This window comes from Haemaphysalis longicornis, unplaced genomic scaffold, assembly GCF_048455015.1.
Source record: "Haemaphysalis longicornis isolate Haplotype H1 unplaced genomic scaffold, Haemaphysalis longicornis Haplotype H1 scaffold_8, whole genome shotgun sequence".
NCBI classification, from domain to species: domain Eukaryota; kingdom Metazoa; phylum Arthropoda; class Arachnida; order Ixodida; family Ixodidae; genus Haemaphysalis; species Haemaphysalis longicornis.
This window is the reverse complement of record NW_027526445.1, coordinates 119,156,653-119,168,666: the sequence shown is the minus strand read 5'-3', so window position 1 is coordinate 119,168,666 and position 12,014 is coordinate 119,156,653. Positions and strand designations below refer to the sequence as shown.

The 12,014-nt window shown below is 46.2% G+C and overlaps 1 protein-coding gene across 2 annotated transcripts in view; it reads left to right on the top strand.

Annotated features, from left to right (window-relative positions):
- Khc-73 (Kinesin heavy chain 73) overlaps window positions 1-12,014 on the top strand; it is a 137,194-nt gene that overhangs the window by 52,724 nt on the left and 72,456 nt on the right. For both annotated transcript variants that reach the window (XM_077681745.1, XM_077681746.1), the window contains exons 7-15: window positions 719-853; window positions 1,605-1,717; window positions 2,716-2,827; window positions 3,944-4,156; window positions 5,892-5,996; window positions 6,391-6,525; window positions 7,798-7,934; window positions 9,652-9,764; window positions 11,386-11,529. In XM_077681745.1, coding sequence (XP_077537871.1) covers window positions 719-853; window positions 1,605-1,717; window positions 2,716-2,827; window positions 3,944-4,156; window positions 5,892-5,996; window positions 6,391-6,525; window positions 7,798-7,934; window positions 9,652-9,764; window positions 11,386-11,529 — 1,207 coding nt within the window. The remainder of the gene's footprint in view (window positions 1-718; window positions 854-1,604; window positions 1,718-2,715; window positions 2,828-3,943; window positions 4,157-5,891; window positions 5,997-6,390; window positions 6,526-7,797; window positions 7,935-9,651; window positions 9,765-11,385; window positions 11,530-12,014) is intronic.

The window sequence follows — 12,014 nt, the reverse complement described above, 5'->3', positions numbered from 1 at the left end:
TAGCCTAATTTTTCAACTTGATTTTGATTAAAGGGGCCCTGCAGCACTTACCATCGACTACTCGGAACGTATTTTGGGGTGAAGTCTATGGTCCCAGAAATCTCCTTCCGCAAGAATTATGAAAATCTGTTCCCTATCATAGAAGAGGTTGGTACACAGCGTCAACGATGGCGGATCGGCACAGGCAACGCAAGAAATAAGCTGCGAAGTTGACCAGCGACAGCCAACAGGACCGCCATGTTCTCAGTGACGTTGTTTAGGCCATGCCAGGGGTGCATACTAATGAGGAAAATTGAAGACAGCATGGTTGGCTTTTTCACGTCTTTCACAGTGATTTGTGCGCTCCTCGCTTCACGTGCACGTGTAATATTTGGCTCAGGTACTCCTGGCAGTGTAATCTAAACGTTGCATAGGTTTACTTGCACTGCTCAAAGAGGGTTGCAGGGTGCCTTTAAAAGCTGTGAAGTCAAGATGCTGTTCTCTCGTTAAGTGTATCACTACTTACAATTCTTCTCAACCAAGATCAAAACTGATTGCTCCATGAGACGATCGACACGATGCGAGGTGCCGAGCGCTTGTCTTAAAAGAGTGAAGGACACATGCACTCTAAACAGATTCTGTTTGCTGTGTGAAAAGCAGGCGTGGCATCGGCATCTGCCCAATCCTTAGGCCTCTCTCTCTCTCTCTCTGTTGTGTTTTGCCTCTTCTCAACTCGCAGGAAATCAACAACCTGATGACGGAAGGAAACAAGTCTCGGACCGTCGCAGCAACGAACATGAACAGCGAATCCAGCCGCTCTCACGCTGTGTTCAACATCACCCTCACTTGCTCAATCACGGACAAGCTCTCTGGGGTGAGGACTTTTTCTCGCCTGCCGTTGTTACCCGCTTAAACCTAAATTAGGCCTAAGCTTAAAAAGGCCGTGAAGACAAAATGCAACTTCGTTAAATTTGAAAGAACTAACGAGCGTTCGGTACACTCACTCCGCTCCATCCCAGCCATGAAAGACATTTTTTACTGTTAAAAAAAAAAGCAAGAAACAAAAGAGCGTTCAAATTTTGCACCACAGGGGAGGACTGATGTAATATGGGCAATCACTATAAACATAGTTATCAGTTCGTTAACTACATGTGAGGACTCAAGTGATACAATCAAACGGAACTAGAGGCTCCGGCTGCTTCAGTCGCCCAGTCATGTTTCTTGGATGTGGCTTAGATCAGCGGCCATCAAACAAACAAAACAAAACGAAAAGCGTCCTGGAAATGTCTTCATTGTATGAAAGTGCTTGTGAATTCCACATATACATCAAAATGTGCCCAAGAGTTTCCGCATTGCATACGATAAAAAAGCTGTACTTGAGGTTTGTATTGAATGTGAATCTGCATCTTAATTATCTTTATCCTAACTATCTCGATAATCTTTATAACTTGAAAGAACCGTAATTTTTTTGATGCCTAATTGGCCGACTGAAAAGCAAATGGCATAGTTGAAATCAGGGCAGAAAGCTGAGCAATGCTGTGAAGGTTTGGTAAGTTTATTCAAGAAACAAACAAAAATGTGTCCAAAGATCCCAACAGCAGTGTCCCAACAACCCCACCTTGCAGGTGACCGGAGAGAAGGTGTCCAAAATGAGCCTGGTGGACTTGGCTGGCAGCGAACGGGCTGTCAAGACGGGCGCCATCGGGGAACGGCTAAAAGAGGGCTCCAACATCAACAAGTGAGTCTCTAGGCTTGTTCTCACATTGTCACTAACACCCCAGTCATGTAAGACTAGCCATGTGTAATTATGGTTAACTGGTAGCCTGGGAACAGCTTGTTGAGCTCTCTATGAAGTTGATCATGCATATGAGGCACTTGAAGTTTTGGAGGAAGGTTGTGGTGCCTGGTAACTCGCCTGGCTGTGGAATGATATTTAGGTGCAAATGCGGTTCATATCAGGCCATCAGCCTTGTTCGTTGCGGGGTGGGTGGAAAGTGTTTCAGGAGACAAACTGAAGGCTAAGAAGCGGGAAATTTAAAATGTGGTGATGCTCGCGGGCCACTTGTTGTATTTATGCACTAGTTCAAAGAAAAGTTTTGTTCCAGGTGGATGCGGGTTTGTTCAAAGATGAGGTTGGCATTCTAACTAAGAAAAGGGTTTTGTCATACACCGTGGCAGTTTTGCTATGTTTTGCTATTTTTTTTTGGTGATCCCTTTTTACTAGTACAGAAATGATGGCATATGCCAAAGGCTTTTGTGCTCAATCACCGTGAGAAAGTGTGTGATTTTTACTCCTTGAGCTTGGACAGTGTCCAAACATGGTGTTCGAAACACTGTTTAGGAAAATTTTGCGTCAAGAAAGACTTGGCGCAGTCTGGGCACGATCATTGAAGAGAAGTGGCTCGCAGACGGTTTTCACTAGTTTTTCCAATTTTTTTCTGAGTTCTGTTTGTAACATACCATTGCGAATGTTAGGTTTGCGACGACAAGTTGTCTCTTTTTTGAAGAGTACGATGATGATGATTGGGTTTTTATGGCGCAAGGCCGACTAAGGACAAAGAGCGTCTTTAGAGTAACAGGTGAGTTTAATGGTATGAAAGGCCCTACAGGTTGTGCGAGGTAAGTGGCGGGAATAATGGGTGACGAAATTAAATTAATTTTGCCAAGTAACGCGGCCACTTGGGTTAGACCTTGTTGCAGTGAGCTTGAGCTTACGCTAGGTTTTTCATTCCCCAGGTCCCTGACGACACTGGGCCTTGTGATTTCCAAGCTGGCGGACCAGTCTTCAGGGAAGGCGAAGGACTCGTTTGTTCCCTACCGAGATTCTGTTCTCACCTGGCTGCTCAGGGTAATGCACCGTTCACACTTGTCACCAGGAAAGCCCTACAGCACCTCATGCAAACGAAACCTGACCTTGTGTCATGTGTTGTGTCATACGCTGCTAAGATAACGGTGTGGACCACTGTGTGGCAATTTCGAAAATTTTATGGGCCTGTAGCTTTGAAAATAAAAATAAGCTTTGTTTTGCTAGTGCACCTAGTTTATGTTAATGAAATGTTATTACTTGTGTGATGGCAAGTCGTAATGCAGATACGAACATGTGGGACAATGCATCTGCAAAATTAATGTGCGAGAAACTTTCTTTTGTTTTGAGCCATTTATTTTGGAAGCAGGTTTTTGGTTAGTATGCGGGGGGCTGTTTTTGTTTTGCTGCGCATTAATCGCAGTTTTGCTTCCATTAAAGGGTAGACAATCTGTTCTATAAATAAGGCGATAGAGTAATCGTACATCTGCCCCAAAAAACGCGAGAAAGCATCCAAGTCTGCAATGTTGCTGTAAACGGTAACCGTTCATATTTCAAAAAAGATCTTGAAAAAGACGACGAGAGAGAGTAGGAAATAGACACGACGACTCGCTACTAACCATTTCTTTGAAGAAGGTACTTTTCTGCTCTCTGTCGTCTCTTCTTTTTGTCCCACGCCTTTTTACACGATGAATTGTAACCAACTCGCCCAAATTTCTATCATGGTGAAGTGTTTTACCAAAACGTGCATGATTGAGATCCCGAGGTGTAGCTTCGGTGCGATACAGCCTGTTGGGATTGAACAGTTGTTGTGTTAGAAGCGGCCTTTTGCGAATGTGAGGGACCCGCTGCGGTGGCTCAGTGGCTTAAGTGTTGCGCTGCTGAGCACGAGGACACGGGTTCGATTCCAGACCGTGGCGGCCGCTTTTCTGATGGAGGCGAAAAGCAAAAACGCCCGTGTGCAAGAGATTTTGGCCCACGTTAAAGATCTCCAGGGGGTCAAAATTAATCCGGAGCCCTCCATTACGGCGAGCCTCATCGGCTGTGTTGCGTTGGCGCGTTGAACCCTGCAATCAATCAATCATCGCGAATGTGCGGGGGTGTTCGTCTCCAAGACGTACGTGGTAGTGATCTCGGTGGCACTATGATTGCACCCCGCAGGACAACCTGGGTGGCAACAGCCGCACCGTGATGGTGGCCGCCATCAGCCCAGCGGCGGACAACTACGAGGAGACCCTGTCCACGCTGCGGTACGCGGACCGGGCCAAGCGCATCATCAACCACGCCGTGGTCAACGAGGACCCCAACGCCCGCATCATCCGCGAGCTCCGCGAGGAGGTCGAGATGCTCCGGGGACAGCTCAAGCATGCCACGGTAGTAACGGAATGTGTATTGTCATTGTCGAATACGATGTCTTCCCGTACTTCTCAATGCTTCATTGCTGTGATTTTGCTGGTAGCAGGTTGGGGGTGTGAGGAAGGGCGGTTCCACTCCCATGGAAGAGAGTAGTGGATGTTTAGACAGATGATCCCGCTTTTGGTGCAGGAAAAGCATGTGTCGTCCACTCCTTAGCAGCGTTAGTGTGTTTCGTCATCATCGTCATCATCATCATTCCATCTCCGCCCACTGCAGGGCAAAGGCCTCTCCCATGGATCGGGGAGAGGCCTTCTTTTCTGGAAGGGGAATCAGCCCCAGATTTATTTTGTTTGTTTGTGTCTTGCATCCCGTCTCATGGTACTCAAGCCTAGATTAGCTCGTCTAGGGATTTCCCTGCTCACTGCAACTGTTCTACATTCTCTTGCACATTTCTGGAAACAGCCGCACTGTAACTTTAATACCGGCCTATCAAACAACAAGACTTTTGGTGCACCAAATCTCATCCGTGTGTGCCAATTTGTTTTGCAGCTTGCTTACCCTTCACGTCTTCATTTATCGTAGTTTGCTTTGGAGTGAAGGTTCACTCTAATAAACTTTTTTTTAGTTTCGTGGCCCTGAGTTATCGTCGTCTTCGTGAAGCCTAGGTCAAAGACAACTAGGCAGTGCCTAGCAATCAGAATCCCTTAGCATCACGAAACCTGGACGTCATTGTGGATGCCAAAGTATTGAATCAAGCTGACAAGATTTCAAACTATACTTCTACCTGCATGCTTTTTGCGTGCACTCATCTAATACCCCTGTCACACGGCAGATCTAATGACATTTAGAGCAAATGTCATTCGCTCTAAATGACATTAATTCGGCGCTACACGAGAATACCGAATGACATTTGAGGCGAATGACATTTAGTGGCTAACTGAGGTCCCGGACCTCAGTTAGTGGTCAAATGAGTAGCCTCGACAGCAGTAGCGCGCCCCTAAGCAGAAAAATTCAGTAATAAACCAGAAAATATTGTTTCTAAAAACTGTCAGTAAACTTATATTTTCTTTATTGTGTTGTTGTTCAAATAAAGAAAGATAAACAAGTACTAACAAAAAAGAAAATCTTGTCCCCAGTGCGCGCGCTAGCCGAATCCGGATTTTTTGCAGACTTGTCTCGGCTTGCGATGTCTACTGGTGTCACTTAAATCGGTGGTTTTCTTGTTTTTTATTTAAAAAATCATCCTTTGTTACGTTTTTTTCTAAAATATTACTTGTGAAAACATTCTAGATGCGCTTGAAATGTAATTTTTTGCGGTTTTGCGAGCTCGCTAATCGTCACCGCTATCACAATCAAATGACATTTGTTTCGCCGTGTAGACCCGCACGGCCGAGCCGAATGTCATTAACAGCTAATGTCATCCACTTTGAATGACATTAGATTTGCCGTGTGACGGAGGTATAAGCTTGGTAGGGCAAGTCCCGGTGTGATGGTCTCACACTGCGAAGACTTGGTGGATGTGCCATCTTGCTTTGAAGCACAATGTCACCTTGCGTTTTATGGCTACAGGGCCATGTTTTTTGGTGGAGGCGAATAGCTTCAGGCAGTCTTGATTAATCTGAAGCACCTCAAAGTCTAAGCAGTGCTTTCCATTTGTAGCATTTTTAGCCAGCCGTCCTAGCCACTTCTTTTGTCGATCAAGCGACTCTTGCTTCTTGTGATGAGACAGTTCTTGGTGTTTTTTTCTTTCCAGACGCCAGAAGGGCTGAGTGAACGTCTGCGGGAGTCTGAGACTCTGATGCAGGAAATTTCGCAGACCTGGGAAGAGAAGCTACGGAAGACAGAAAAAATCCACCAGGTAAGGACCCAATGGCAACACCCTGGCATTATGGGGTGTTAATGCAATAGGCAATAAAAGAAATACTGCTGGGAAAGGCATTAGGGTTTTTTCGTTCTTGATACTTTGCAAAGCTGAAAGGCTATGGTTGACGTGTCATCAGTTCATTACGTCAGTGTCTTTTTGTGAGTTTGTCTTAAAGCAGACACGAACCTCTGCTCTACCGGAAAGTAGTAACGAGAAAAAAATAATACCAAGGGGACTGAACACACCAAGTTTGCATTGGTGAACTGAATCCAATTTGCTTGTCTGCAACCGGTGCGTCATTTTATCCGCCAACGTTAGTTCTTAATGCCTGCGCTTCCTGCGTCCAATTTTTTTAACGTTTAAATTTCCCGCCTACTTCTGTCTCCAGGAGCGGCAGCAGGCCCTGGAGAAGATGGGGATCTCGGTCCAGGCGTCTGGCATCAAGGTGGAGAACGACAAGTATTACATGGTCAACCTCAACGCTGACCCCTCGCTCAACGAACTGCTCGTCTACTACATGAAGGTGGGCACTGCAAGAAACTGGCCTGCGGACTCGCTTGGGAGCTTGCTCTTGCTATTTCAGTCACGACATCATCATTCCAAGACCTCTGAACTCAACACCAATGCCTGAAGTTGGCTTTTGCTGGGATAAAAATTCGTCTTCCTGGCATTTACTTTTTCAGAATGTGCGTTGTTACATTGAGCCTTCTGAAAGAGGGCCGAATCTTGCTTACAGGGAACATGAAACGGTGTTTGGGGGCATAAGAAATTCTCTTTGACAGCACATAGCTTATCGACCAGTTTCTGTCCTCTCTAAAGTGTTCCATCACATATCTCCTGATGTCTCGTCAGTTTTGAGCATCACTGCTGTGAATGACTCGGGTACAATTCATTAGCGGCCAAGGGGGGCCTGCAGGGGAGTTTGTTTACACTTTATCAGTTTTCTCCTTTTGGTGCGTTGAATCTAACTTACTACAGGGAGTGGAAATAGAGTATAACTGTAACAAATCCCAATTTTTTTTGTGAGCTCAGGATTTTTAAATAACACTGTAATGAAGGTATTTGGAACACTTAGTGGGCACTCGATTTTGCGCGAGCAACAAAGAAGGCTCGAAAATGTCAGTGGCTGTAGTTTCCCGTTTCCTGTTATATCAGTAACGCTTTGAGGGTCTAACTTTTCAGTTAAAAATTTGCCTCTGTGGTCAGGGATATTTTTAATAGTAGCGAAAAATGTCTAAGGGCTTGTAGCTGCAATGAAATTTACAGGAACTAAAATTGTTGTGCCAGAAACAAGCTGCGCAGTCACAGCATATAAACAAGAAATTTGCGCAGTCAGAGAAACCAGAAAAAAGATATTTGTGATACTTCTCTGGAGTATGACACTCCTTGAAGAAGAGGGTTTTGCACAGAGCACTGTGGAGGACCATCACTTGAGCCATAGGACATTCCATGCGCAGCCGTACCAAAATGATGTCATGCGCAAGACGGCCCTTCGTTTGGGGGATCCTCTATTTGAAGGATTTTCTTGCTTGGAGGGTTCTCTGAGCATTCTTGTTGTTACTGAGGATGGTTGTACTCCACAATCTTGGCAAATGTGGCTAGTTGTCAATCTGCTTGTGACACCTGTCTCAACCTCAGTTCTAGCTCCAACTCTGCCTTGAACTGCAATATTAGCATTCTGTCCTATTAGCATTAGCACTCTGCCTTAAACTGCAATTAGGATTAGCATTCTGCATCATGCTGGTTGGGGGGTCTGATGTGTTCGAGACACCTCTGCCCATTGTCGTCTCTGCAGGAGAGGACCCTGGTGGGCCGGCCCGATGCGCCGTCTGAGCAGGACATCCAGCTGAGTGGCCTGGGGATCATGCCCGAGCACTGCATCATCACCATTGAGGGCCCTGAGCTGTACATAATGCCCCTCGAGGGAGCCAGGTGAGGCACACTCCCATTGCTCCATTTTGTTCCTACTACTGTTTTGGGAAAGTGTGAATATTTTGGGGAGCTGGTGGTAGGCTCCCCGGTTAATGTGCAGGGCTTACCGTATTTGCTCGAATCTAGGCCGCCCTCAATTTTAGGCCAACCCCCGAAATTCGGGAGGTCCGAAAATAAAAAAAAGTTCACCTCGAATGTAAAAAAAAGGCACTGGACTGAGGCTAGAACATGCACTTTTATAAAAACGCTTGTGGCGCTTGTCGTAGCATGTTCAATGCTCACGCGTCGTCGTCATCAACATCAAGGGGACTGCTCATCCAACCATTCTCGAGGGATCGTACGACGATTTTTAGGGAAAACTTCCCTGGCTGGAAGAGTCTTCCTCTTAAAAATAATATACAGCGGCAGCTTTTCCCCATCGGCCGTTCAACACAACATCACGGTGGCGAGCTGCTTCTCGTAGCCTGCAGATTTGACTTTCACTCCTTTCGCGCCCTTCTCGTTCACGGCGTAGGCCACAGGCACGTCAAAATACCCCAAGGTCTGATCAGCGTTAGCGATCTGGCCAAGTCTGTACTTCTTTTCCAGTCGCTTCTTGATAACAAAGCGCTGCAATGCGACTACCTCCTCCTTGACGCCAGGGCGTAGCTATTGGCACAGACGTCCACCGTCGCAGGCTGAACCCCAAACACTTCATAAAGCGAGTGACCCAACCCCCGCTGGCCTCGAACTGAGTCCGTGCGACGCCGTGAATGTTTGCCATCTTCCTTGCCTTCGCCTGTATCATCTCCACCATCGCAGGCATTCCACCTTCTCTTTGCTGCCGAGTGAAGTCAGCGACTTCTTTCTCCACATTGTGGTGTTGACCTTTCATGGGTCCTGTGAAGGCCATTCCCTTGGAAGTGCAGTTGAAAAGTTTGTTCCACTTCTTCCGCCATTGACGCATGTTTTTCTCATCCACGCCGAAGTCGTGCTGTGCCTGGAGGTTTAAGTTATCTCGGCCTCCAAGGCTTCATCTTCTGCTTAAAAGCCACGGTGTAGTAGCGCCGCCTGGTGGACACCATTGTTGCGCGAACATGGGAGGGAGCTTCTCAAAGTCACGCGGCGGCGTAAGCAAGCAAGCACGGAATACCGAGAGCTGGGTTCACAACGTTCAAAGAAGCAAAATAGAGCCTGCAAATAGAGTGTACTAGAAGAAGCTGCTTCTAGTACATTCTACTGCAAACCTGCAAGCTGCAAGCCTGTGGCCGCGAGGTGGCGTTGAGTGTCTCGGTGACAGGAAAGCCACTTTCTTGAATCTAAGCCAACCCCTGGCTTTCATAAATGACTTTTAAAAAAAAAAGTATGGGCCTAGATACGAGTAATTATGATAGTTACATCGGACTTGTGTTCCCCACTACGTTAAGTACGCAGCATCCGAAGTCTGTTGATACTGTGCTGACCTGTTGAAGCTGAACGCAGCCTTGGTGCGGCGCGACACAAACACGGGACATTTGCTACTTGGCAAACACTGTCTGCTTGGTCAAGCACTTTCTAAATTGGCGCTGTGGCCGCATGTGGCCTTGCCCTTTCCTGGCGTCGTCGTTTTTGACTTGGATTGACGTGAAATGCAACGTTTGAAAAAGACTTAATGAAAGTGGTGCCCAAAATGGATCTGAACTGTGTTCTCAAGGGAGGCAGTGGCAAACTGTTTGGGTCTTTCCGGGTTGTCGTGCAGGACGTGCGTCAATGGATCGGCCATTGTGTCCAAGACACAGCTTCACCACGGCGACCGAGTTTTGTGGGGCAACAACCACTTCTTCAGGGTCAACTGTCCACGAGCCCAGGCCGGTGAGTGTCGCATCTGTGCGTGCGTTGCCGTGCCGTGTGCATTCTGTAGCCGAAGCTTGTGTGCGCTAGCATTTATTGAACCGATTAACCTGATCGACTACGTTGACTTGTGTGTTCGTATGTCTTGTAAGTGTATTTCTACGTGCCGTTTCATAGAATTACTGTATTTTTGTGCGCATAACCTGCCCCTGCACATAATCTGCACCTTCATTTTCAGCCCGTTTGAAAAGAAAAAGAAATCCTCACGTATTGTCCACACATTTGATATAGGAAAGGCTGCACCAAAGTTGCTGCTCAAGCAACACATCACATATTATATAGACAGAAAAAGCGTACATTTAGCTACTATAATACACTGACTGCAAAACAAACATCACAATTCACCAATAGAATTCAGTTGTTAGAGTGCGCTCGTCTTTGTTTTTTCTTCCTGGTCCTTGTATGGTTTGCATGATCGCTGCCATGGAAGGCTCAGTCAGTGTCACTGCATAGGAGCTTCACGGCACGACACGCATTGCCGTGAAGCTGCACTAAAGAAAAAACCCTGCGTATTATCCACACCCTCACTTTGCCACTGAAATTTTCGCATTTTTGGTGCGGGTTATACGTGCAGAAATATGGTAGGTCTGTATGCTAAAACTGCTATTTTTTAGCACTGTGTATAGCTGCTGAATCCAGCTGGCTGCAGTCAGTTACCTGGGAAGTGTAATATTTCTACATCTGGTGGAAAATGTGTATATGAATATGTGCATGTGTCAAATGTTCCTCTAGCTCGATTTTATACCGCTCATTGTACAAGGTTCCATACTGCCATCTAAGATCAAAGAGCATTGAAAAGAATTAAGGTATTGTCCTTTTTTCTTGTTGTTATGGACCTCACTTAAGCCATTGGTATGCAGATACCACATGACATCTGAGATTGTACAGTGAAGCTGTCTTGCGCTACGTTCTGACCAAAATCATGTGCGCCTATTGGGTCATGTCGACAAAGAATCACACGCTTTCGCTCTGGGGCTTGTGTAGAATGCTCTGTAGCTCTCCATCTAATGGAGGTATCGTGGGAAAAAAATTACACTGAAATTGGCCGGTAGGATGACTGTATCATTACACCCAGTTTCGTTTACTTGTCACGATTAGGTAGTCCGCTCACAGTGAATTTCTAAACGTTACAGCATTCTCGGCTGCTGTCAATGCATGTCTTTCTACGAAGGTAGCGTGGTTACAGAAAATGGCTGTAACTCGTGTTTTGTTGCAACTATCATGAGCCAAATGATATGAGAATTATAATTAAACCTTGTGCGTATCTGTCTTTACTCACTCAATGTAGCAACTCGCCACACATAACTCAATATAGTTATCCACAGCTTCACTGGTCTACAATCTTCACAGAAGTAGGAGGGCTCGATAAGTGCTCTGATGGCACTACAGCGCAACGTTTTGTGTTCCTTGCCCCCATCCCTTCAAAACATACAAAGTGCTGTTTTTCTTCTCATTACGGTTTAACGGAGCCACAGAAACAGCAAGTGTTTCTTTTGTTTAATAGCCAGGGCAGTTTCCTTCAAAGTTTTCCGAAGTGTGAACTGAACGGGCATCGATTTCCTTCTTCTGTTTCTTTGTCCAGCTGGCGCAATGGAGACGCCGACCCTCGACCGACCCATCGACTACGAGTTTGCCCGGGAAGAGATCATGATGAAGGAACTGGTGAACGATCCCATCCAGACGGCCATGCACTCGCTCGAGAAGCAGCATGAGGAGGACAAACACAGTGAGTCGGAAGACCGGCCTGACAGCGTGGCGGGATGAAAGACATTTGTGACACTGCATAGACCTGTCCCTGCTTTCAAACTCCTGTCCCAGTTTTTACTCATTAGACATCTAAAAGTGAGCCCTAATAAAATTCTACGACACCTTGTGGGTCGCCGTTGGTCGTGCGTGGGAAAACTCTGCAATGGTTCTTTGGTGTAGTGACACTCTTGCGCTAGGCTTTTGCGGCTTCTTCAATGGCTTGAGATATATTTGACACTTGAAATTTGGCCTCGAGTGTCGCGGCATTCTATTTCACATTCATCTGGCCCCGAAGTGTGCAGTGTCGGCAGAGGCCCTCTGTAGATAATGAGCTGCCACGCCACAAAATTACATTGTGACACGTAAAACCTGCAACTTAATTCTAATCCAGTTTGGTTAAATCTAACCTATACTAGCCAAGCCTAGACCAGTCCAACTTTCCCTTATCGCCAATGATCGAAGTAG